General features: G+C 36.3%; 1 protein-coding gene and 1 long non-coding RNA gene across 2 annotated transcripts in view; one reads left to right on the top strand and one right to left on the bottom strand.

Annotated features, from left to right (window-relative positions):
- Window positions 1-12,181: 12,181 nt before the first annotated feature.
- The window catches only part of YTHDC1 (YTH domain containing 1), a 33,282-nt gene continuing 18,515 nt past the window's right edge, over window positions 12,182-26,948 (bottom strand). The window contains 10 exon segments of the mRNA XM_028507586.2: window positions 12,182-13,009; window positions 13,012-13,183; window positions 15,818-15,952; window positions 17,457-17,519; window positions 17,630-17,669; window positions 17,766-17,802; window positions 19,026-19,108; window positions 21,629-21,795; window positions 22,734-22,818; window positions 26,785-26,902. Of these exon segments, the coding sequence (XP_028363387.1) occupies window positions 12,930-13,009; window positions 13,012-13,183; window positions 15,818-15,952; window positions 17,457-17,519; window positions 17,630-17,669; window positions 17,766-17,802; window positions 19,026-19,108; window positions 21,629-21,795; window positions 22,734-22,818; window positions 26,785-26,902 (980 nt within the window). The 3' untranslated portion in view covers window positions 12,182-12,929.
- Window positions 13,886-14,570, top strand: LOC118499621. Its single transcript, XR_004902124.1, has 2 exons — window positions 13,886-14,023; window positions 14,236-14,570. It is a non-coding gene; the product is annotated as an uncharacterized LOC118499621 (long non-coding RNA).

Genomic DNA, 26,948 nt, shown 5'->3' with positions numbered 1-26,948 from the left:
AGACCTGGGCTTGGGGAATGAGCCTGAAAATCTTAAATCCCCAAGTTCTTCTGGGTTTTCCTTCTGCAAAGGGTAGTGGAGACATTTCTATCAGAAGTCGCAGTGAAGTTCCCACTAAACGTAAAACTATGACTCCCACGGGGTCATTTTGGACCCCTCATTATCACTGGGACAGTGGGCAAATAAAATAGTTATCATCAGTGGGGAGTACTGAACCTGACTACATTAAGGACCTAGGATCACAATTACATACTAGGGAAGAAAGGGCCTTACCCAAGACCCAAGAGATGCAAGGGGGTGCCTAAAACTCAGAGGGGTAGTAACTCAGTGCCTAATGATAACTAAGCACATACTTTTAGTAACCATGACCAAAGAAGAGTAAGTAAGGTACCTTAAGAATAAAGGCTCATTCATCCCATCAGACTAGCAGTTTAGAACACACCAGTAACTGACTCCAAGAGAGAAATATGGAATTTGTAGGAGAGGAATAAGATGATAAATGCTAATTATTTCCTCAGGACGAGTTGCAATAGTGGGGATACAAGCCTGTTTTTATTAGCTTTTCCTTGTAAATGTTGAATTTGTCTACTATATTGAACTGTGACTGATTGGACTTCAGTGGGGGCACCCAAAGATAAGAGCGTTTTAGAACATACATTACATTAATCCCTTTTTTTGCCCTTTCATATCTTCACACCCTAGTCTTCCAGTTTCCTTCAGTCACTGCACTGTCAACTAGATTCCCTGAGGAGATAACACAACACCATCAGTTTTCAGCTGGAGTGTACAACCTACTTTCTGTCCCTGGCTTTCTCTGATGCTACTGTGAGGGACATCTGTGAGAAGCTAATGAAGATCCAGTGAATGCAGAGTTAGCACCATATACAGCCCTTGACCAATGGGAGCTAAAAGCCAGTAAAATGCATTCTTGCCTCTTCCAGTGTTCAGGTGGACTAATCTGAGGAGGGTTCTATGCCCCACTTCAGAGGGTCCCAGGACAGAGACCAGTTAGCCACAGCAATTACCAGCTCAGTAATGCACTCTGCCACTGGCTTTCCCTCCTTCCTGTGTCACTTTCCTTGTTCCATAGTTCTGTTTCATAGGATCAGTTCCAGAAATAAAATACTAACATGCAAGCCCTTCTCTCAGTTTCAGCTTTCTGACAAAAACTAAGAGAGACATCGTTAGAAGATAACAATATAGCTGCTGAAGTTAAAATACAGAGAATCAAAAGACATGTTGGAACATAAAGAAAATCTCTTAAAATGTAAAAAGGCAAAAATAATAATAAAACAAATAAAGGGAGCACTGACCTAGTGGCTCTAAGATAAACTCAAGAAAGAAAAAAAGAATCTGAGAAGATAAAGAAAATTATTAGCAAAACAATGCAATGAAGTTTTCCAGTGTGTACGAGACAGGTCTATGACCTTCAAAAAGAAATGGCCAATGGAGACACAATCTGGATCAATAAAATATTCATTATTGTGAAATTTCAAATGAAGGTAAATGGAAGATCTGAAAAGACTTAAGAGGACAAAAAAATTGATTGCCTGAAAGCAATAGGAATTGCACCACCACTAGTCTCCTCATCAGGAACAAGGAATGCTGGAGGGTAGTAGAGCCATGTGTTTATGTCTTTGAGGCAAAATATTACTAATCTAAATTTGATCTCTCACCAAATTAACTATTGAGTGTCAGCAAATAATATAATTTCAACTATTCTAGTAATCAAACAAACATACATATTTTCCCTACATCAGGCAGAATATACTAGGATATATAATTCAAAAATCTACCTAACTTAAAATAAAAAAGGTTTCTCTCTCTCATGGTGCATATCCATTGCAGGTATATTAAGACCTGTGTGTCAAATTATCCTCCTCCCAGAAACCAGGTTGGCAGAATTGCCACTATCTGAAACATTTTGGGTGATTGTCACATAGCATAAGAGGCACTTTCACTGAAGAAAGCAAATTGACTTCAAGGCAGCAGAAATATACAACTTTCCCATGTGCCTGGAAGGTGGGTGGTGTGTGTAGGGGAGAAAAATATATGGCAAACAGAACTAATGACTAGTAATTTTCTTAGGAAGTTACATGAAGAATTTACTGTAATAAAACAAAACCCTAAACAGAAAGAAAGAGGGTGGGGGGAGGAAGGGGAGAAGAAACATGGATGGATCTGAAGAGCATTATGCCAAGTGAAGTAAGCCAGGCAGTGAAAGACAAATACCATATGATCTCACCTATAAGTGGAACCTAATCAACAAAACAAATAAGCAAGCAAAATATAACTAGAGACACTGAAATAGAGAACAGTCTGACAGTGTTCAGAGGGGAGGGGGAGAGATAATGGGGGAAAATGATGGAAGGATCATCAAGAAACATGTATAAGAGACACATGGACAAAGCTAAAGGGTGGTAGGATGAAGGGTGGGAGGTGCATATCGGTGGGGCAGGGGGGAGTGGTGTGGGGGAAATGGAGACAACTGTACTTGAAGAAGGAAGGAAGGAAAGAAGGAAGGGAGGGAGGGAGAGAGGGAGGGAGGGAAGGAGGGAGGAAGGAAAAGTAAAAAAGGAAGGAAGGAAGGAAGGAAGGAAGGAAGGAAGGAAGGAAGGAAGGAAGGAAGGAAGGAAGAAGGGAAGATCGGAAGTATCATATCAGTATTGGAGGATGAGACCTTAGTTAATATTGAATGAAAGATGATTGAAAACTGGGGGAAAAAGTGAGAACATGATGAATAAAATTGTGGTGGAGGAGGAGTGGGGTGAGAAAGATGAGAAGATAAAGAAAAAAGAAGAGGAGAGCAGGGAGAAGAAAAATTCAATTAAAATTTATCCTCAGAATAATATCCATTCATGATATGGAACTCAGAGAGGGGAAAACAGATTACAGTTGCCTCTTGAACAATATGGATTTTAACTGTATGGGAACACTTGTAAGAAGTCATTCAGAGAATTGTTTACGAGGTCATGCATTTAATGGTTATTAGACATCTGCTACTTTGTGCATCTCCTTTGGAAACTGCCCTTCCTGATGCAACTCTGGTTGCACTCACCCTAAGGTCCCATGCCTCCCCTCCCTCCCATGCTGGCTATTCAAGGAATCCCCTTCCCCTGGAGACTGATGAGATCAGAGGTGGCTCTACGAAACTAGCATGGTATTCAGAGCCCTATTGTGGAACAGGTATGGAAACCTAGTGGAAGAGGTATGGAAACCTAGTGGAAAATGGCCTTCTCCTCTGGCACTGAAAACTATGTGAATAACAGACGCCTGAAGATGGTGACAGCCATTTTCAGACCACTCAGACTATGCCAGAGAATAAAGCCATCATCAAAGCCAAATCATTACTTACATACCTGAATTCAGCTTCACTCTCCTGAATTTTACTCTACAATGAAATCCTTGATTAATTTCTAAACCCTGGATAATTTTGTTTTTGACCTGAACAAATGTTGATGTATAGATTTATGGAATTCATATTGTAGAGTACATGGAATGCCTCTCACAGTAAGCAAAAATGTCATAGATGTCTTCCAGATAGCTAACCAAAAAAATTCAATTTTATAGGCCTATTATTTTAATTCCTCTGATAGGAAAAAAACATACAATCTTTTATATTGTTTCTGTCATTTTTTTCATCCAAAAAACCAACAAGGAGAAACCACTTATTGTGATTAAATGGGCTAAAGTATATAGAATATCTGGCAGCAAGTATCCAATAAATGTTAGCTTTACAGAATAAATTAACTAGGACCAAAGATGGCAGAAAAGTAGATGTAAGTTATATCCACCTCCTCCCAGGACCATATCAAAATTACAACTAAATTGTAGAACAATCGATCAGGATAACTATCTGAATACTAGCTGAGCAGAAGTCTCCTAATATACACGAGCCACACAAGAATTGTAGGAGGAGTAGACAAGAAATAGGCTGACCCTGCACACCAGTGTATGGTGGTGGCAAATCTGGAGAGACATCTCAGCTGCAAAGGTCCAACCAGAAGAGCAAGGGGTCTCAATCCCATGCTGAGTTCCCCAGCTTGAAGCACCGGTGCTGGGAAGAGAGGCACAAATAACATCTGGCTATAGAAGTCAGTGGGAATTCCATCTACCTAGGTGAGCAGATTGCTAGAAACCCGCTCTTAATGGGCCACAACAAACTCACTCACCAGCACTCACCCTGGTCTTCAGCAGAGGAATGGTGACTTGGAACAGAAGACATACAAGGGAAAGATTGGCTTGTGTGGTTTTGAGGAGGGCTGGAGGGACAGCCAACGTTCCTGCACTGAGTCCTTCTCCCACACCACCCACAAATGTCATCTTTCTTGGGCCAAGCCCTCTCTTCCACACGCATTATCACAGTAGACAGTTTGAGCCCATGTTGCAGTCTTTGTGAAAAACAAAAACAAAAACCCTTGAGGAACTTTAGGCAAACTCAGCAACTGCCAGAGACATACAGGAAGAGACTACATGGCTTTCGAGGGAAGGACATTACTTCCAGCATGCTGGATTCCTCCAGGATTCCTGAATCGGGTGCTCCCCTCCCCACAGCACTAGCAGCAGCCTTGCCTTGCAGAACCCCAAGGCCTCACTTTGCTAAGCTCACATCTGGCTGAAGGATCTGAGGGAGGCAGGTGGTGGCTGCCCTTGGTTTACCCAGACTTGCTGAATGGCCTCAGACCCAGCATTGGAGTCAACTGAATTAACCTGGTAAATACCAACCAACCCTACCTGGGTTGAGAACCTGCCTCATACAATCTGTATACTGCCTGAAGCCATTTCAGAGGCCAGGCCTAAAGGGCAGCCGGCAGGTGGTAGCAAATCTTGGGGTACCTTAGGCCTTTTGCTGACCAACTCGACCTGGCACTAGTGACAACTGGCCTCAGTACACAGCTTGTCCCCTCCCACAAGCACCCAGGACCAACACAGTTACCAACCACAGATCACTGTGTAGCTCCTAACAGGTAGCCCAGAGCCAGTCATAGCCAGTGTCTGACATTGACCTGTACTGAGTCCCTCTGAAGTAGCCTCAGAACCAACACACTCAGTGGCTGGCTTCGAACAGCAGACCATGACCTGATTAGCTCCACGAGCAGCCCAGCCAAAGGGAGGTCTTGGCAAACCCCAGACCCTGCTGAGAGAATTCCACTTCCTGGGTTAAGTCCCTATACAGCAGCTTGTATACTATAGTCCTGGTTAGTTTTCACTCAGCCAAACTGAGGGCCAACCCCACCGACAGAAGGGTCAACAGCAATCATGATTAAACTACAACAGGGCCTGAAATAGTCTAAACAAGGGACACTACTAGAGCACCCAGCTCAGGTAATCAAACGACTGCATCACTGAGCCCCAAAGGACACTTACTACATAATGCCACCCTATCAAGATTAGGAGACACAGCAAATCTACCTAATAGAAACAAACACATAGGGGAAGCCCAAATGGGGAGACAAAGAAATATGTCCCAAATAAAAGGAGAAATCTCTAGAAAATGAACATTAAAAGAGAGGCATGCAGTCTACCAAATATAACATTCAAAACAATAACCATAAAGATGCTAAAGGCAAGTGAGAAACTGAACAGCATAAAAAAGGACATAGAAACCATAAAAATGAACCTGTTAGAAATGAATACAGTACCTGAAATGAACATACACTAGAACGAATCAATGGCACATTAAATGAAGATCAAATTGGTGGTTTGGAAAACAAATTAAGAGAAAACATCTAATAAGGACAGCAAAAAGGAAAAAGAATTTTTAAAAAATTAGGTCAGTGTACGGGACTTCTGGGACAAATGAAGTGTAAGGACAGCTGCATTATAGCAGTAGCAGAAGACAGACAGCAAGAGATTGAGAACCTATTTGAAGAAATAAGGATGGAAAACTTCCCTAACTTAGTGAAGGAAAAAGACATACAAGTTCAGGAAGCAAAGAGTCCCAAACAAAATTAACCCAAAGAGGTCCACACCAAGACATATCTAATTAAAATGGCAAAGGTAAAAGCAAGAAAGACAGTAAAGTTACCCTAAGGCTGTCAGCTGATCTCTCAACAGAAACTTTTCAGGACTGAAGAGATTGGTAGAAAATAAAGTGATGTAAAGCAAGGACCTACAACCAAGACTGCTCTACCCAGCAAAGTTATTTTTTTTTTAAAGATTTTATTTATTTATTTTTAGGGAGGGGAGGGAGATAGAGATAGAGAAACATCAATGTGCAGTTGCTGGGGGTTATGGCCTGCAACCCAGGAATGTACCCTGGCTGGGAATCGAACCTGGGCACACTTTGGTTCCCAGCCCGCGCTCAATCCACTGAGCTAAGCCAGCCAGAGCCTAAGTTATCATTCTAAATTGAAGCATAAAGAGGTTCTCCCAGACAATAAAAAGCTAAAGGATTATATCACCTGGTTTATATACCAAACCAGTAATATAAGGAACATTAAAGGTGTTTAAGAAAAAAACATGTCAATAAAAGGCACCTATCATGATGTTTAAATGTAAATGGATTTAAATGCTCTAATCAAAAGATATAGGGTAACAGAATGGATAAGAAAACAAGGCCTATACATACGCTGTCTACAACAGACCCACTTGACACACACACACGCGTACACACACACAAAAGGGATGGATGACATTTCATGAAAATGGAAACAAAAAAGCTGGAGTAGCTATACTTATATCAAAATTAGTCTTTAGAACTCCAGCAAAGATGGAGGTGTAGGGATATACACTATCTTCTTGCAAACTAAAAAAACCCACAATTTTAAGTAAAAAGATAACCAGAACTGCCAGAAAATTGAATGGTATCGAAATCCAACAACCAAGGAGTTAGAGAAACATTCAGACTGATGGGAGGCATGGAGAAAGACAGGCGCATAGAAGACTCAGGGCAAGGCAGTGGCTAGCAGACTGGGTGGTCCAACATTTGTTCACCATGGAACACCTGGTGAAGATGATCCACTGTACAACTCAGAGTTCCAGTGTGGAGAAATAAAGCCTCAAAATCTCTGGGTGAAAAAACCTGTGGGGATTGTGGCGGCAGGAGAAAATCCCACCTCACAGGAGAGTTCGTTGGAAAGACCCACAGGGTCCTAGAATGTACACAAGCCATCCACTTGGGAATCAGCACCAGAAGGGTCCAATTTGCTTGTGGGTAGCCAGGGAAGTGACTGAAAGCCAGCCAAGAGCTGAGAAAGCAACTTTGTTCCCTCCTTGACCTCTCCCTCACATACAGCACAACCCAGCAAAGCAGGTTGCTCCTCCCTGGCAAATACCTAAGGTTCCGCCCCTTACAAAATAACAGGTGTACCCAGACCAAAAAAAAAAAAAATTCCAAAACAAAGAACAGATCAAAGAGCCAAAAATGGAACTAAGTAATGAAGAGATAGAAAACCTAGCCTGGCTGGCGTAGCTCAGTGGATTGAGCACAGGCTGTGAACCAAAGCATCGCAGGTTCAATTCCCAGTCATGGCACATGCCTGGGTTGCAGGCCAAAGCCCCCAGCAACCGCACATTGATGTTTCTCTTTCTCTCCCCACCCCCACTTCCCTCTCTAAAAAAAAAAAATAAATAAATCTTAAAAAAAAAAGAGAGATAGAAAACCTATCGGATACAGAGTTCAAAACACTGGTAATCAGGATGCTCACAGAAATGGTTGAGTATGGTCACAAAAGGGGAAAAGGTGAAGGCTATGAAAAGTAAAATAAAGGAAAATGTACAGGGAACCAACAGTACAGGAAAGGAAACCAGGACTCAATCTATGATATGGAGCAGAAGGAGAAATAAACATTCAACCAGAACAGACTGAAGAAACAAGAATTCAAAAAAAAAGAGATGCTTAGGAACCTCTGGGACAAATTTAAACTTCCTAACACCCAAATCATAGGGCTGCCAGAAGGAGAAGAGAAAGAACAAGAAATTGAAAACTTACTTGAACCAATAATGAAGAAAAACTTCCCTGATCTGGCAAAGGAAGTAGAATTCCAGGAAGTCCAAAGAAGTCAGAAAGTCCCCAAAGAAGTTGGACCCAAGGAAGCAAACATCAAGGCACAACATAATTATATTACCCAAGATTAACAATAAGGAGAGAATCTTAAAAGCAGCAAAAGGAGACAGTTACCTACAGAGGAGTTCCCAGAAGACTGTCAGCTGATTTCTCAAAAGCCTTGCAGGCAAGAAGGGGCTGGAAAGAAGCATTCCAAGTCATGAAAGGCAAGGACCTACACCCAAGATTACTCTATCCAGCAAAGCTATCTTTTAGAATGGAAGGTAGATAAGTGCTTCCCAGATAAGGTCAAGCTAAAGGAGTTCACCACCACCAAGCCCTTATTATACGAAATGTTAAACGGACTTGTCGAAGAAAAAGATGATAAAAATATGAACACTAAAATTACAACAAACTCCCACATCAACTGAACCTAAAAAACAAAACACATACAAGGAAACAACTAGAACAGGAACAGAATCACAGAAATGGAGATCACATGGAGGTTACCAGCAAGGAGGGTGAGTGGGAAGGATGGGGGAAAAGATTACAAGGAATAAGCATAATTGGTAGGTACAAAATAAACAGGGGGAGGTTAAGAACAGTATAGGAAATGGAGAAAGAAGAAGCCAAAGAACTTTTTACGTACGACCCACAGGCATGAACTAAGGGGTGGGGGGAAGGCTTGTGGGAAGAGGGATGCAGGGTCAAGTGGAATAAAGAGGAGAAAAAAGTGGGACACTGTAATAACAATCAACAAAATATACTTAATAAACTGGGACAGCATCAAACTATAACTTGCACTGCAAAATAAACTATCAACAAAATGAAAAGACAACCTACTGAATGGAAAGAAGGATCTGCCAATGACACATCTGATAGGGGTTAAACATACAAAATTTATGAACTCATACACCAAAAAAAAAAAATCCAATTAAAAAATGGGCAGAGGACCTGAACAGACACATCTCCAGAGAGGATATACACACAGCCAACAGAACATATAAAAAGAAAATGCATATTAGATCTACAATGAGATATCACCTTACACCTGTCAGATTGGCTATCAACAATGAATTAACAATTGTTGGTAAGAATGTGGAGGAAAGGGAACCCCAGTGCAGTTAGTGGGAATGCAGATTGTTGCAGCCACTATGAAAAATAGCGTTGAAGTTCCTGGAAAAATTAAAATGGAATGCATTATGACCCAGCAATTTCACTCTGGGTATACAACCATAGAAACCCAAAATACTAACTCAAAACACACACACATGTATTTTCATTGCAGGCTGTAGTACATTTATACAATGGATTACTCAGCATAATAAAAAAAATCTGTCCCTGGCTGGTATAAGCTCACTGGATTGAGCGTAGGCCTGTGAACCGAAGTATTGCCAGTTCAATTCCCAGAGAGGCACATGCCTGGGTTGCATGCCAGGTCCCCAGTAGGGGGCACACAAGAGGGCCACCCCCGTTGATGTTTCTCTCCCTCTCCTTCCTCCCTCCCTTCCCCTAATCTAAAATAAAATCTTTTAAAAAATAATAAAACCTTACTATACGCAACAACATGGATTGACCTACAGGATACTATGCTAATTCAGAAAGACAAATACCACAGATTTCACTTACATGGGGAATCTAAAGAACAAATAAAGAACAGAAACAGACTCATAGATACAAAGAACAAACTAATGGTTACCAGAGGGGAGGGAGGTTCCAGAAGTGGTGAAAAACATGGAAGGATTAAGTACAGATTGGGAGTTACAAAACAGTCATTGGGATATAAGGAAGGCATAGGGAATATAATCAGTAATATTGTAATAACTACATATGGTGCCAGGGTGCTACTGTAAATACCATAGAACACTGAAAAGCATAATTACCTAACCACTATGCTGTACACCTGAAACTAATATAAATAACACTGAATGTTAAACTGTAATTGAAAACAAAGGTTTAAGGAAAATTTAAAAATTAAGACATTTGGGGGGAAAATTGTTAGGATGTCCATATACTACCCAAAGCCATCTACATTAAACACAATCCACATAAAATTTTAAGGCATTTTTACAGAAATAGAAAAAAACAATCCCCCAAACTTGTATGGAGGCACAAAAACACTTTGAATAGCCAAAACAATCTTGAAAAAAGAACCAAGCTGAAGCATCATACTTCCTAATTTCAACCTGCATTACAAACTATACTGATCAAGTTACGGTATTAGCATAACAACAACCACATAAACCAATGAATCAGAATAGAGAATCCAGCAGTAAGGGAGAAGCCTCAAATATATTAACATCTGACAAAGGAGCTACTCAATGGGGAGAGCGTATCTTTAACATATGGGGTCAGGAAACTGGATAACCACATGCATAAGAACGAATACTTAAACTCATTCATAGACAGAACAGACTGAGGGGTTGAGAAGAGGAGGAAGCTGAGGGGGGAATGAGTGAAAAACATGAAGGAACTGAGTCCACATTGGTAGTTTAAAAAGTCACAGGGATATAAAATATAGAATGGAGAATATAGCCAATATGTAATAACTTAAAATATCACATCACTTTGTAAACAATGATTATCTAATCACTATGCTGTACATCAGAAACAAATACAAAATATCAAATGTAAACTGTAACTTAAAAAATTAAAATTACTGGCTAAAGTTAACTAGACAACTAAGCTTCTTAACACCCAAAATACAAAAAACATAGGTTAACATCTAAATGACTGGACACTTTAGGAAAAACCTCTCCTTAGTAAGGAAGCTTGAAGAAAATGTTAATATCCGTAGAATCTAGAATATCGTTTTAACATTTATATTCTATTTTTTCCCAGATATGAGGTAGCTTCTTTAGAATATCAAATTATATTGAAATACGTTGGAATCTTGGATCAAGTTGCTGCCTTATAATCTTGGGCAAGTTATTAGCCTCTTTGGGTTCTTCTTCCTGTCTTTAAAAATAGGAAGTGAGGCAGCTTGGTACGGTTGTAGCATTGTCCTGTGAGCCAAAAATTCATGGGTTCGATTCCTGGTCAGAGAACATGCCTAGGTTACAGGTTTGGACCCCAGTCAGAGCATGTACAAGCGGCAAACAGTCTCCTCCTCACTCCTTCCCTTTCCCCCTCTCTAAGATCAATAAGCATATCCTCAGGTGAGGATAAAAAAAATTTTTTTAAAGGAAGTAGAATGTTTTAAGAGGATAAAGTTAGTATTAGAAGCACAAAGTGCCTTTACATACTAAATGTATAATATGATTTATAATTTATTACTATTATTTTAGAAAAATAACTTTACTAGTTTAACATTTTGATTATTTCTCTACATCTTAGAAATTCATCAGAGTTTAAGAACTCCAAAAGAAATAGTTAGATATTAACTTGTATAACTTACTGATTACAAATAAAACGTCAGTGAAATGACTTACACTACCAACTCCTTTAATTGAAGGCAATGCTGAAAACAGAACCAGTTTCCTACTACCAGGTTAATTGTTCTTTCCTTTCCATCACACTTCAAGATTTTTAATAAATCTTAGGCTTTATTTTTCAAATAGATAAATACAACTACTAATAGTGAATGCATGGGGAAAAGTTGACAGTGAGACTATAAAAGCAGTACATTGCTAGTTTTAAACATTTCTCAAGAGTGAAGTTCCTATGTTCCCTTGTTCAGACCAATAAATTAGAGTAAATGTAAAATTGTGATTCGGTACACAAGTACAACCCAAGAAACTGAAATGCATGAAAATCTTTCTTAAACTGTTTTCTGGTGTGATGCTCTATTTTATATGGATTGTTACTACTGAGAGGAGTTGATGGTTAACTTAAAATATGTAACTGATTCTGAGAGTTAAATTTTAAAAGTAGAAACATCCATAAATTAGTTCACTAACACAGATATTACAAACCTGAAATAAGAAAAGACAGTCCACTGACCAAAGTAGATCCTAAAATGTTATCAGAGGAATAAATGCTTAACCAAAATATCAATATAATTCCACTGTGTATTAGTTCTTACATCAGAAATAGATGTAAGCCTTTAATATAATTGGGGTAGGTCATTCACTTCTGCTAAAAGATGTAAAACAAAGGCAACTGGGGCTCCTACAACTAAACCTGAAGTGTTCTGTTCTCTACCAATGCATAAGAAAACAAATTTGCATCCAGAGAAGGAAAAAATACAACCAATGTCAATCTTTACCAATTTATTTTATACAAAACAGTAGCAATGTAGAATATGGGGATTATCTTCTGCTGTCACGCGCGCAAGTTGTGAACATTCCAAGCCAATGTTTACAGTTTGGAGGGAAGGCTAAACAATAGCATCAACCATGCTACTGAACATGGGATTTTTTTATTGAAAAAGATTAAAAATTAGATAGCAATGTCTTCATAATATTGCTCTCATCATTGAAGACTGAAGAAAAATAAAAAGTCACTTAAGATTAAAAAAAAAAAAAGGAAAGGGCGAAACCGAGAGGCTGCTACAACACTGCCATATAGTCAAACCATCATACTTCAATAATTGCATACTTGATAGCAGCATTATTTTTACTGAACCGTGTGCAACTACAGTTAGAAACACATCAAAGAAAAATATCATGGCAGTCATTAATCAAAATCCAAAAGAATAAAAGCAAACAAAGAAATAACTTTAGAATGAACACACTGTAAGTAGATGAACATTTACGGAGAATGAATCAATATCTACATCCGTGGACTGTTCCATTCTGCCCCAGTAAGTGTCAACTCAAATTGTCAACTGTGCATTTTTTGGAGGATCTGAGTTTTTTCCAGTTCTTATTATACTGCATGCTTGGAACAAAGAGGGTCATAATAAATCCTTCTACACAATGAACTTTAAGTAGACAGCTGAAAATAAATTTACTACTTGTAAACACACACAAAAAAAAAAATACAAGATTTTTTTTTATCTTTAAACAATCAGTGCTTTCAAAAGCACATTATCTTCTGTATCGAACCTCTCTCCCCTCGGTCCTCTGTCACGATCACATATCGTTCTCTTTCTCTTTCTCTGTCACGTCCTCGGTCTCGCTCCCTGTCTCTTCTGTTGTCTCTGGGGCGATCACGCTCTCGTTCCCAATCTCTTTCACGAGGTCTACTTCTCCGACCACTGACAACAGCTTGTGTTCGACGAAGGAAATCATCCACCCGCATATCATAATCATGCTGGAAAGGGTAGGAAATTGTTTAGGTATGTCAAAAACTGGATAAAATGTATGACTCTCTATACTGTACTATCTGGTAGAAAGAATATAGAAAATGCACTAAATGCATTAATTCACAAAAAGTAATTCTGACATTTAAAAACAGAATTTTAATGTTTTAATTAATTAGACACTTACAATAGAGGATTATACCTATCTCATTAAAAAAGTCACTCCATGCAGTTTCTTAATGTAACTTTAATGACTTTGCCATCCAATCCCTTTAAATAAGATTTAGGTCAAACTAATCACCTACTAGTGACGGTCCAGCACATCATGCATATATGCTGATATTCATGCTGAATGTCACCAATGTTTTTCTGGAACAGGTAAACCCTACTGGTAACTTTCTCCTTTGATGCTACAAACCAACACACAACTTATCCTTTTAAGGTAAAATTAAGAATTCCCATATTTTCTTTCAAACTAAACCACTGTTGATGACAAATTTATGAAATCTGAAAGAAGCTTAAGAAAATATGAACTTCGGGTAAGATTGTAGATTCCACCAAGAGCTGGTCAGTAATACACAAAAGGCTGAGGAGGACAAGGATGAATAAACTGCCTAAGTGAGATGCAAGCTGTCATTGTCACTAATTCTAAGCTTGACCCCTGCTCTAGCTTTCTTAATTCTCAACTCACCTTTACTTAGTGAACTCAAGTCTCTTTTCAAAGGTCAGCATAAGCATATGGTATAAAAGATTCAAAAACACAATTCCACATTACTTTTTATTTAATGAATATGTATCATATAAGCATTAGTCAGGATTCTCAAACTGTTTTTACTGAATTAAGATGAAAGGTCCAGGGCCCTGGCTGGCATAGCTCAGTGGATTGAGCGCAGGCTGCGAACCAAAGTGTCGCAGGTTCGATTCCCAGTCAGGGTACATGCCTGGGTTGCAGGCCATGACCCCCAGCAAACTGCACATGGATGTTTCTCTCTCTCTTTCTCCTTCCCTTCCCTCTCTAAAAATAAATAAATAAAATCTAACGGGGGAAAAAAAAAGATTAAAGGTCCAAATATGATGTGATTTTGAAGGATTAATCTCTGTTAGGATAAGGTAGTGATTTTCACAACAGATGTACTGCCAGAATTTTTAAAACATGCAATACCTGACTATTTAGTCAGGCACACTGAGCTTTTCCCCCAATATTGTCAAATAAAAAAATTACAACAGCCAACACAAAATAGCTGTCCAGTGTGAATGTCCTGTATTGAACCATAAATATGTAGGTATTATATAATAGAGTTGCACCTTATTGGTCACACTGCATTGTAAAGTTGCGTCTGATTGGTTATTTCTTGGTACCAGAAATCCTTACATACAAGTACAGGTATCCGACTTTTTTTAAAAAGTCACTTTGTAAATTCAATTAAAAAATAATTTTTTAAAAAAGTCACTTTGGAGCAAAAGGGGTAGGTAATTACTATTATTTTTTATAAATTGATCAAAATTATAGCTGTTATGATGTTTTTGGTTGCCACAGAATTTTAGTAGTGTATGTGTGCCGTGAGATGAAAAAGGTTGAAAATCATTGGGGTAAGGAAATAAATGACAACAGATGAAAGTATCTCAAAGACAGGCCAGGAAACTACTGGGCACAATGACCCTCTCAAATATGCACTCTTTATCTAAGTGGGAAGATAAAAGGATGTTTATTTGACCCAGCACAAACTCTAGCTCGTGTGTGTGTGTGTGTTTGTGTGTGTGTGAGCACGCACATATGTGCGTGCTCACACCAGGGTTTAGGGGTTGGTGGGTGAAATTCCAAACTGTATATCCTATTTTAACAACCAAACTACCTTTCAAAGGCTACCCAACTTATACACAAAAGAATTATGCTAACAAGTGCCAGGAGACAATTTCATTTTTAAAAATAAAAAGTACTGTTAGGGAAAAATTGAATACCATTTAATAAAGTCAGTCTCACTAGTTTAAAAACAAAAAACTCAAACTAGAGATTATCCTTCATTCATCCTCTTTTTCAAGTGGACAAAAAACTTTAATATCAAATTATTAGAATCAGTAACTATTTAAGTACAATTTACTCTTCTACTACATCATAACATGTTTGTCATTTGCTAGCATCATCCTACAAATCAGAGATAGGGAGGTGAAATAGTTCTCCTGGTTACTAGTTTTAATGAAATTTGGCAGAAACAAATGACAAAGTGAGATTGGAAATTTATCTGTTAACTACCTGAATATACACCATCTATCCTATGAACATTAATTGAGTCAGTCAGAACATACACAAATCTTAGAAATACCTATTTGCAATAATATTAATTACATAATAAGTGAAGATACAAAATATCCCAGTACACCACACCCCTAGGACGTTACCTAATAGCTATATGTAGGAGTTGCCTCAATTTAAGCAGTGTTTGATCAGTAACAGAAATGTAGTTAGTCTATTTAAATAATCCAAAGGGATAAGCCATTTTTAACAAACGAGTTGTGAATTACTCCAAAACAGTTTGCAGTAAGAACACAAAACAATCCACCAATCAAAATAACATGGTAGCGTCTACATTTAAATGATCTACAATTCTAAGTAGTTCCCCCATGCTTTTGCCTTCTCATACACTTACTACTCGTTTATCTCTGTATCTTGCTTCATGTGGTACTGGATGATGTCCTGAGTAAGGGGGATGAGCCTGAGGAGGTGGAGCATGGTGCTGATAGTAAGGATGGTGTGGAGGTTGTTCCATTCCCGGATAAGGAGTCTAAAAAAAAAAAAAAAAAAAAAAAACAAAAAAACAAAAGCCCTCTTCCATAAGTACATACCAAATATCCTTATAAACAAACCACTTTTAGAATTCCCCTACCTAAACTACCCATCCCAAACAAATATTTAATCTGTATTAGCCATCTACTTTGATGGCATAAAGGTTCTTCAAAATATCCTTTATTTGCTTGTTGAGAATATGTCCATAATAAACTCTAATTGCACATCTTTTGAGATTTAACATATTTATTTTTTAATATAGTATCATTTAAATACTAATAGAAATAGCAAATCCTTACATACTATATATGAGCACTGTCGTAAGCACTTTACATGTCTCATTTAATTCTCACAGCAACCCTTTGAAACAGGTACTATTATTCCTATTTTTACAAAAGAGGAAACTGAGGCACCAAGTGGCTAGGGAACTTGCTTAAAATCACGTTCTAATAAGGGGGTGAAGCTGGGACACAACATGCAACAGTGTGGCTCTAGGACCAGTCCTCTTAACCATGATGTAAAAATCTCTTCTAAAAAGCAAACAAACAAACAAACAAACAAACAAAAATACAAAAAAGCCTTCTAGTAGCCAATAAACTTTTAAATTGATTGTGAATTAAGGGCAATTCAAAGGTTACTTCCCTTGTTAGTGCCAAGATGTTATTAAATGTTTTAAATTTCATAGAAATCTAAAAAAAAAAATTGTAATTCATCTATCTGTATATAGGCCCTTAAGTAAAAAAGTCAGAAAAAGAGGCCACATTACAGGTGGCATTATTTTTTTTAAAGAGTAAAAAATAGTAACTTTAAATTTCAAAGTGTTTTATTTCTTGGGAATTAATGTTTCAGTTATCCTCAATACCTTAAAATGTACTTTAAGAAGAATACACAGTTTTCTTAAAGGGAAATATTAAAAACTAGAAACAGGGTTTAATTAACCTTATTTTATAGAGAATATACTGAGTATTAGGATCAGGCACTATGCTGAACTTTGCACGTATTTTTAAGTTTAGCTTCTCATCTACCCTATGAGGCTGGCACTATTCCGTTAAAGCCATACAAGGATAGGTACAATGCCCATTTTGCTCACCAGTGGATAATCAGAACAAGCACAGTGACCTGCAGAGAGTAGGTACTAAATATTACTTTGATGAGACAGAGAATGAACAAATGTTTATTGAGTTTTACATTCAAGGAAATGAAGAATGGACTTATAAAACTTGCCCGGGGTCAGAACTGAAAAGGTTAAGATATGAACCCAGGCAGCGTTTCTACCACTAGCCACCTACAATAAGCCATAACCCTTATCAATTAAGCCTGTTACCAACACAAATCAAATTATTCATTAGTCTTTAGTTTTAAAAACAGCATGTCATTATTTATTACCAAAGATAGATACTTAAGTCTCTAAATAGGCAACTGTTAAGAATATTTCATGTTAGCGATCAAAATATGAAGAACAGCAAACAAGGTTAAATTATTTGCAAAAATAGAATACAAACCATTCCTTGCCAAGGTGGTGGTGGTCCCATGTTATGAAATTCCCTCACATAATCATTGTAGGACTAAAACAAAAGATGATAATGTCAATAACAAATAGAAATAAAACTCAAAACTACAAAATAAATCAGATCTTGATTTTATGTACTTTTAACATATGAAATGAAATGCTTACCCCATTTAAAAACACATCTCGGCGAACTCCTGAAAATCGTCTGTTGGGAATAAGATTTGTGAAACTAAATTCAGGTAATTCATAAACTAGTTCCAAGAATATAATTCAAAACTAAGCAAGAGTGAACCAAACTTACCTGTCTACTTCCTGGTATCGTGGGTCCTTTAAATACCCTGTTCAAACATCAAGCATTTTAGTAAATGAAATTTATAGTTTTCATTATGGCATCATAATTAAACCTTCCTTACCACTCATCTCAATTCTTCCCACGAATACTGTGATGCTATTAAGTCATACTATTATTGCATTATTCCATTTTCAGATTTTCTTCTCAGATTACATGATAATCTAGGAAGTAATAATTTACTGGTATCACAGACTTATAAACTGGTAGAGGTTTTCATATGGATCTTCTAAATCCACACCCCAATTTTCGCTAGATAGAAAATTTCTTCATTCTGCACCATAAGGAAAGTAAGGGCAAAGGAATTATCTTGAGGACACTGCAATAGAATTTCTTTAAAAACAAATGTTTACCTTCTACCTGAGTATACATATACACAGTCTTGCTAGGTCAGCCATAGATACTTTTTAAAAGTGCAAACTTAAAGGGAAGAAAAACAAAACTGCAAAAATAAAGAGGTATAGATTTTAAATGAAAGAACCATGGAAATAAAATATTTTCCCACCACCTTTGAGTAAGGCCTCAGCATATTAAAACATAAAAAATGAGTGGCCCCGTTACTGGAGAAAACCCAATTTCATTCCCTGTACCACCTATTTTGGAGAAGAATAAAGCTTATTAAGCCACTTGTTATGTAACAGTGCTGTTATGCTTATTAACACCAATTTCCAAATTGACTAATTTTTATAAATGATCGCGATATTAAATAAATATCTTCTTGTAAATACACTTTCTTTTTTAATCCATCAAGGAAAAGAGTAACTGAGAAGCTGGCTTTTAGGTTACAAAGTATTTCCCATTCCTCTCTAAAAACATAAACTCAAAGATTTTTACTTAGAAAAACATAGCATAATTTCAACTTCCTATCAAAGCTATGTAACACACGAAATACTAAATATCATAGGAAATAAAAAAGTATAAAGTGTAAGATTACTGCTTTCCCTAACTATACCTAACCTTTTGCAATAATCATAAATTAGCAAAATCAGATAATTAACGTATTTATGATACTGAGTCACACTAGGAAAAATTAGATAACCTTAAGAAAGGAAAGAAAGCTACTACTAGGTGAGGACTATTAATTTCCTAAAGTTTAGTAGTCATGTCCTAGATTTCTCACTTTTATAACTTACACAATTACAACAGTTTTTGTGTTTTTGTTGTCTTTTAATAATTTTAAGGCAAATATCTGCAGGATTATAAAATATTAACCTGGTCTCTGGTGAAACTCAGGGGCATAGTCAATCCTTGGTTTCTTTCTGCTGTTATGAATATCATAATCTTCTGGTCGACGCCTACACAAATTAGACATATTAGAAATTAAACCAAAAACTTCTGGGAGAACAAACAGCAAAGCAAGAGTTTCTGACAGAAATAAGTACAAAAATTTGCCCGTTATTTACTCTAAAATAACACTCAAATTTGTGGTATACAATCTTAAAATTTCTAAATTTTAATTTCTCAAGTTACTATAAATCAATCTTTTAAGTATACTGCTGGAAATAGAAATTCTCTGCAATTCTCATGCTATAAGACAGCTGGAAAGAGGAATCTGCTCAAAATATGTAAATCACATTTTAGTACTCTAAACAAAAGTGAATGACCTACCCTTGAACTAATTTAAATATCCAATTTAAAAATTAATACACTTTCCCAAATAAAATCTCCATTTAAGTGAAAAAGAAAGAAAAAAATACTCTACCATTATACAATACATAACTTTAAAAACTATGTATTTAAACTTATTAATGTCATTTTAGGATAAGTCTCAACAAAATTAAGAATGTCTTAAGTATTTTTCTTTTCTCTGCACAAAATTATACTTTCATATCATCATACAGAAAATTTGGTAACTTATTAAAAGTGACTTTACAAGAAAGTTTTGAAGTTCTTAATACTATGAAAAATAAATGTCTATGCTTAATAACATTTAGGAATTAAGGGAATTTCTTCCAGAGACAATGCCTTAAAATAAAACTGGCAAGTAATGGGGCAGAGTTTTAACAGAGTTCATAAAAGGAGTTCAAAGTATTCTTTAGTAAGTAAAATTTTACTCTCTGCAGTGTTGCCCTCTACTGTCTTCCATAAGTCTTAATGTTTAATGTAATACATAATTAAATACACTTCATTTTTACTTAGCATTTAAGAAAGGGCTACACAAACTTTCTAAATATTCAAATTTTTTAGGTAACAAATGTATCTTTTTTACCCTTAATGTCTAAAAAACTCTACCATACCAAAAACTGTCAAACCTGGCATAACTACTTTTCCAGCTATTTCTGAATATCAATTGCTTTCATTAACTTTTGCAACACAAGTTCAACATAAACTTAAGTGCAATTACCCCAAGCCCCACCCCCAACAGAATAAAACAGTTGAATCTACAATAAATAAGACTAAGAAAATTAAAAGCTGGTTTAAAAAATAAACATACCGCTTTCTTGTAGTTTGGGGAGTGCATTTACGACCGGTATAAAACATGATAGAAACAGTTCATACAGTAGTCCAACTACTGACTTTAAGCTGTAAGCCACATACATATATGGAGGCCCTGGCAGGCTTGAGAGAAGGTGTAGTGGTGTAATAAGTATAGTTTGCAGTCCATTGCAAAACTGAGGTAAAAACTTCACTTGTATGTACTGTATTGCACTGGAAACCTCTTAGCTTAAAACTTCAAAAGACATCTTGGTGCTCAGTCCTTTTAAGCCAGAAAATAAGGGGGCTCTGCCAGGTTTCCTCCTACCTACTCGACAGTGTCCTTTTTAAGCTCAAAGGAATGGGGACTCTTGTTGGATTATCTGTACCTACCACAGGATGTTTCCATCAAAAGGAAACGTAACCAAAGGTTTCATCCCATCAACCACACATCCAACAGTCTTTAGTAGAATATTTTAGATTAGCTGTATGCAAATCTATACAGGGGAAGGTGTTGGGTAGAAGGGCTTAACTCAGTCCTTTGCAAAGCCTTCTCCAATTCTGTAACAAGTTAAACCCCCTTTTCCTGGAAAATGATGTTTAGTTCATAAAGTAGTGATCAATAACCATGGCGATCCTCTAAAAAACACTTTTAAGTCCACAGGTACTGCCAGCATCTGGAAAAGTTGTAAACAGACACAGCAACAGCCCTTCGTTTTGGTTTGTTGCCGGGTCTCCCAGGGCCACTTGATCCCCTTTGGAAAGGACCTATTTTCAGAAGCTCAGCAAGATGTATGAATTCACTGGGTACAGGTTAGAGAATATCTGGCAATGGGGTTAACACATCACGGTGGTAAAATTTGAAACAGTCCCAATAATGCTCCTCTTGAATATCAAAATAACTTAAAATATTTTATCCTCTAAATGAGGCGTCATCTTCTGAAAAAATATTAGTGATCCTTTATAAAAGTCCCATATCTCATAAGGCTTATCCAGAGACACACCTGCAAGAAAAGGCTTTTTACAAAATATTAACATTTTTTTGTGAATAGAGACTTCCTCCTTCTTCCTCTTTTCTAGCCTGTTTTTAGCAACAAAGGCCTACCTCATTTCCATTTTATACATTGTATTATCAGAATATCAACTAATCTAAACTGGATAATACTCTTTAGCAAATAATTTTTCTGCATAAGGAAAGATCCCCATTTTCCTCTTGAAAAATGACTGAGATCAAGGTGACCATGTGAAATCCTCAATGAAGCCACAAACTAGTCCATGCAGCTTGATTTGAGGATTTTCTCTTTCTTCTTTACCGCAGGACAAACTTTTGACGAATCACATTCCTCCATCATGTTATTCTGATACATGTGCCTATTATCAGTCCAAAGAACGTTTCTAACCTTCCCACATCCCGGACTGGTTCTCGACGGGATGGACGTCCTCTTGATCGGGGCTGAGAATGCATTCTTCTCTTGTGACGCATTTTATGAATGACCTGATACAAGTCAATGCTTTCATCAGGGGGAAATAGAAGACAAAGCTGGGTTCCACATTCGAGTTCAATTTCCTAGAACAGGAAAGTACAAAATGAAGACAGATGAAACTTTTAATAAACGTGTATTTTCCTGATATACAAGAACAAAATGTGTTTTGGAGGTTTCCTTCCAGAAACTGGTGATTACATGGGATTCCAAAATAGCTCTTTGAAAGGTTTAAACTTTTCAACATTGTTTCCTGTCTTCGATAAGCGCAAAACTAAAATGTGTAGAATCACCAAAGTTAAATATACAAATGTAATTGCTTAAAATTCTGAGACAATGCCCTCTGCAGATTATTTCTTTGTACAAAATACGGAAATACCAGGACAACGGTATCCATCCATCTCAATATAGTGCAGGAAAAATGTTATGTTAGTGTGTGCCACAACTTTGATAATTATAAATTGCTAAACACACTGAAATCCATTAGATTAACTACAAACGCTTAATAATCTATGGAATTTTAAAACTTAAATTTTATTTTCCAACTACCAACATTTTCACTTGTGAGCAGTGAAAAAATATTATTCCTATTCAAAATTACCTACAGAAATGGAGAATCAAAGGTTTGAGTTTAAATAACTGCACATTTTTTTTCATTCGACTTGACAATCTCAGTACATATAATCGATCTTTTTATAAAGCTTCCTTGTATTCAGAAAACATAAGCAAGGATGTTCATTGGTATTTCTAAGTTCAGAATATCAGTAATAATATAATTAAAACTCAGGCCAATTCTCTTCAAAACTTTTCCTTTGATTGTATTAATGAAAGTACCATATAAAGTTTCCAACCTTAGTGGAGGTCTTATTAGTCAGTCATTAATCACAGTATTCATAAACTCCAAATAAGAACATTTTCCCTTAATACTGCACACACAGTCTTTCAAAACAGTTTAAAACGTCCTTCAATAAAGTCTTAAAAAGTGTTGATTAACTGTGTTTTTAAAAGAATTAAAAGAACAAACCTGTCCATCACGTCCAATCTTTACTGGTTTGTGTTCATTCCAAGGATTGGTGAGATGAGCCGACTTAGTGAAGGGTAATTCACGCCTAAATACAAAGTAATAGTAATTACATTCTTTTGCAGAATAAATTTAAGGACCTTATGCTACTTTCACTACTCAATTCCTGTGTTAATCATGATTTAAATGTGACTAAAATTTAAGAATCACTTAGATTGGTAGTGCTATTCCCCAGAAAAGGAGCCCCTTCAGAGATACGCTCTTTCCATATTCTCCATTTGGAGTGCACTCAAAAAAAAAAAAAAACAAAAAAACCCCCCAAAAACTGAATAACACTCTGCTTAAAGAACATGAGCTTGGAAACGAAGACAGTGTGGAGTTTGAATTTCAACTCCCTTGCTCACTTAACTTCTCTGAGTTTTCTTCACCTTATAAACAAGGATAGCACCTCCTACTTCATATCTGTTTTAAGTAGTTCGCAAATGAAATGACATATAAAAATATTTAGTGTATTCCTTGATTCTGTGTACTCAAAAAAAATTGTAATTTTTATTAACTGATAAACAAACAGCTAAATCTTAACCGAGTACTTAATACCAAATGAAAAATAATGTCCCCTATCCTTGGTTCAGGGCTCTTTTACCAGATTCAAGTGTCTTCCCCTTTTCAATAAGGCAATTAATTATTACCCATCATCCACAGAATGGCTCTTAACAATACAAATGTTTGTTTATAAATATATGTATTTGTATGTATTAATTATGCCTTCCACTTATACTATAGTGCAATGTTCTAATATATAATTTTAAACTCTAACTCCTTCTGAGCCATAGGGTAAAATGGTCTCACCAACTTTAAAAAAAAATATCCTGTATTTTTGTAGTTCTTTATCAACCTAGCACAATACTGAAAGCAAACATAATATTAAAAAAATACCTGTTAGCTGTCAAGGAGCAATAAAAAATTAACAGCATTTGATTAAATTTTATCTATTTGTACATAAAATGAGTAATACCAAAATAAATCAATGTTTTAAGAACTATTATATCTACAATACAAATGAAACTCCTCATCGAAAGGATATACACAGATAAATAATGTAAAAAGCTGTTTTCATCCCTTTTTTTCCATAGCTATCAAAAAAGAATAAACAAGCTCACACAATTATTTTGTAAAAAAGTTGGTACAATAAATAGAATACAGAAGTTTCATTATGTTTTTAATGTAGATAGTCATATCTCTTTTGGAGAGAAAAATAATCAGAAAATCCAGTGGCACAGTGGTAAGCCTGAAAGTCATGTGGCCCAGGAAATGCCTTGGTAGAATGATAAGGCAGGGTTACAATATCTGATGCAATGAGAAGGGCTTAGAGCAAAAGCAAAATGGAGGAAGAAAAGCACAAGCAAGTAAGCTGGTGCAGTGAACAAGCTATATAATCACTTATTTTAATCTTACATGAGTTTCCTTAAAGATGAATACTGAATGCTCAAATTTTGGGTAACATTTTTAAATCTTAGGAAAAATTCCAACATTTACAGGAAAAGAGAAGTATAACTAAAGTTATAGTACTACTGTGATAAGGTCGCATGCTCTGTGGTGGTGGTGGTGATATGAATGTATGAGGGAAGTGGGCAGTGAGTGATGCATATGCCCACTAGGTATTAATGAAAGACTAGGGCTCTTAGTCTAATACATCTTACTTCACACATCAAAACTGGTTCAAGAGTGCACAAAATATTAGTAAGATGAATGATTTGGTTTTGTACCTCTTCTATTGCTAAATACATTTCAAACAAGTTGGTAAATTAACCAGTAAGTCAATGAACAGGAATATGAGAACAATAATCTACTAATAAGTCTACCTTCTAAAATTTACAAATTTACTTATCAATGTGAAAATAACGTCAAAAGAAGTCACACACAAAACAAATTTGCTGCAACCAATCTAAAACTGGGCAGTTATTTTTTTTTCCTATTCCTAAGAAAAGCATCATCTCCAAATATTTTCCAAGTACACCAATGATATTTCTAGTCATAAAAACAAAGACTAAAAAGCCTGTCCTAAGACCTTGCAAGTTTTATCCATATGAAAAATGTCTATCACTGTAAGAAATAATTGGCACCTTGTTTTCCCTATAAAATGCCAGATTTTAAATTTTATTGATTATAATTGAAACTTAATTCTAAGAATTATGAGTTTTTTTATTTTAAAACTCTGGGTGCAGCACAGTAAGAGGATTATCACCTACTCTCTCACCACCTTAACATCACAGTCCAACATTAAAATTCTTTTTTTGTGTGTTATTTCTATCCATTTTGTTCCAGGAACAATTATTTCTGCATATTACATTAAGTAACAAATCTTAATTTACCTAACCAATTTGCTATATGGGAGAATTTAGATTACTTCTCATTTTTCCCTATAGAAAGTAACGACAGGGCGAGTAATGATGTATTTTTATGCATACAGCTTTTTGCTACTCTATTAACAGTCCAGTTAACACACTATTTCCAACTATATCATTGTCCATGTATCTTGATAGTTCTTCACTATCCCATAGTAAAAGGCTTCTTCACTCCTTAGGTTAGGCACGTTACTCTTTATCTTTGCATTTTGGTCTTCTTTTTACTATCTGCTTCACTAAAAAATGATGACTCCCCATCCCACCCACAGACCCTCCTAATCCCCCCCCCAGCCCCAGTTTCTATTTTCATGTTCTCCTTGTGCTGATCTGCCTTCCTGAATATAAATTCCATTTTTCCTTCTTATTCTTACCCAATTCCACTATCCCTATCAAAACTCAGCACCTAAACCAACATATAAATTACATAACACTAGTGGGTGGGTCCCGTCTGGGTAACTTTTATCTAACTAAAATTAATTTTATAAATAATAGATTAGTACATGCCATAAGAAGTTCACTTAAATAATTAGAACTATATGTATTTAAATAACTTTCTAGGCCCGAGATAGAATGACTTCTGCCCCAGGCGCCATGTCAGCAAACTGAAACATAGATATTTTTAGCCAACTCTAGGCTTTCTCACCCCTAACAAGATTCACAGTGTGGACACAGCCAATCAGGTTATGTCCTAGTTGTCTCTTCCTTTTTCTCATTCTTTACTGTATAAAAGATTTCTGCCTTCCACTTCATTTTGCAATTCTCCACAGGAGACTGTCCATTTCATTTAGTGTTAAAGTTTTGTTTGTATCAACTAAATTGACTTCTTTAATCATTTTTTAAACAATGTACAATCATCCAGGAAGAACATAAGACTGGTAGTAGCTCAGTGTTCAAAGTAAATCTTTTCCTAAAATAACATATTTAAACAATTACTCCAGTTTCAAAAGATCCCAATGTCAACTACACATCGTTTGCTAACTTCTTAAAAAAATACAACTTGTTCACAAGTGAATTAGTCACCCCCAAAATGTTAGCAAAATCACGAGTATTTCCCATTCCATGGTAAAAAAAAGAACATGTTAAATCGCTAATACTACATAGATATATGCTAGATAACATTCCAAATAACTGTCTAGTTCATGATAAATTTACTGCTATATTACTAATATAGAAAAATAAAAATAATGCATACAACTCTTGACTAAACAAACCTTTGAACTGTGCATCCTATATTGGTTTATAAAGATAGTAAACAACCCTGGCTGGTGTAGCTCAGTGGATTGAGTGCAGGCTGCAAACCAAAGCATCACAGGTTCAATTCCCAGTCAGGGCACATGCCTGGGTTGCAGGCCATGGCCCCCAGCAACCACACACTGAGGTGTCTGTCTGTCTGTCTGTCTCTCTCCCGCCCTCTCTAAAAATAAATAAAATCTTAAAAAAAAGATAGTAAACAAGACAAGCTAAGCACATTGATGCTATTTTTACTTTAACATTGTTAAATTTTATGATCCAAATCAGCTTAGAAATAAGATTAAAAAAAAAGAGAGAATGATAAATTAAAACTAAACAATTCTAAGTTTTAACATTATTCCCAACTGATAGTCCATTCAAAACAAGGGCAACTTTTATTATCTACACTTGTAACTTACCTGCAAATCCAGTCAATTTTAAAGACACCTCCCAACATTTTAGCATTCATTCCTGCTGGAAGCACCCAATGTATAGGAGATCCTCCATGATGTGATTCTGAAGAAAGCCTTGCAAATCCTAAGGGAATCAAATCACAACATAATATAAAAATGCTAATATAGTA

The sequence above is a fragment of the Phyllostomus discolor genome, chromosome 1, assembly GCF_004126475.2.
Source record: "Phyllostomus discolor isolate MPI-MPIP mPhyDis1 chromosome 1, mPhyDis1.pri.v3, whole genome shotgun sequence".
NCBI lineage: Eukaryota > Metazoa > Chordata > Mammalia > Chiroptera > Phyllostomidae > Phyllostomus > Phyllostomus discolor.
This window is presented reverse-complemented; position numbering and strand designations above follow the sequence as displayed.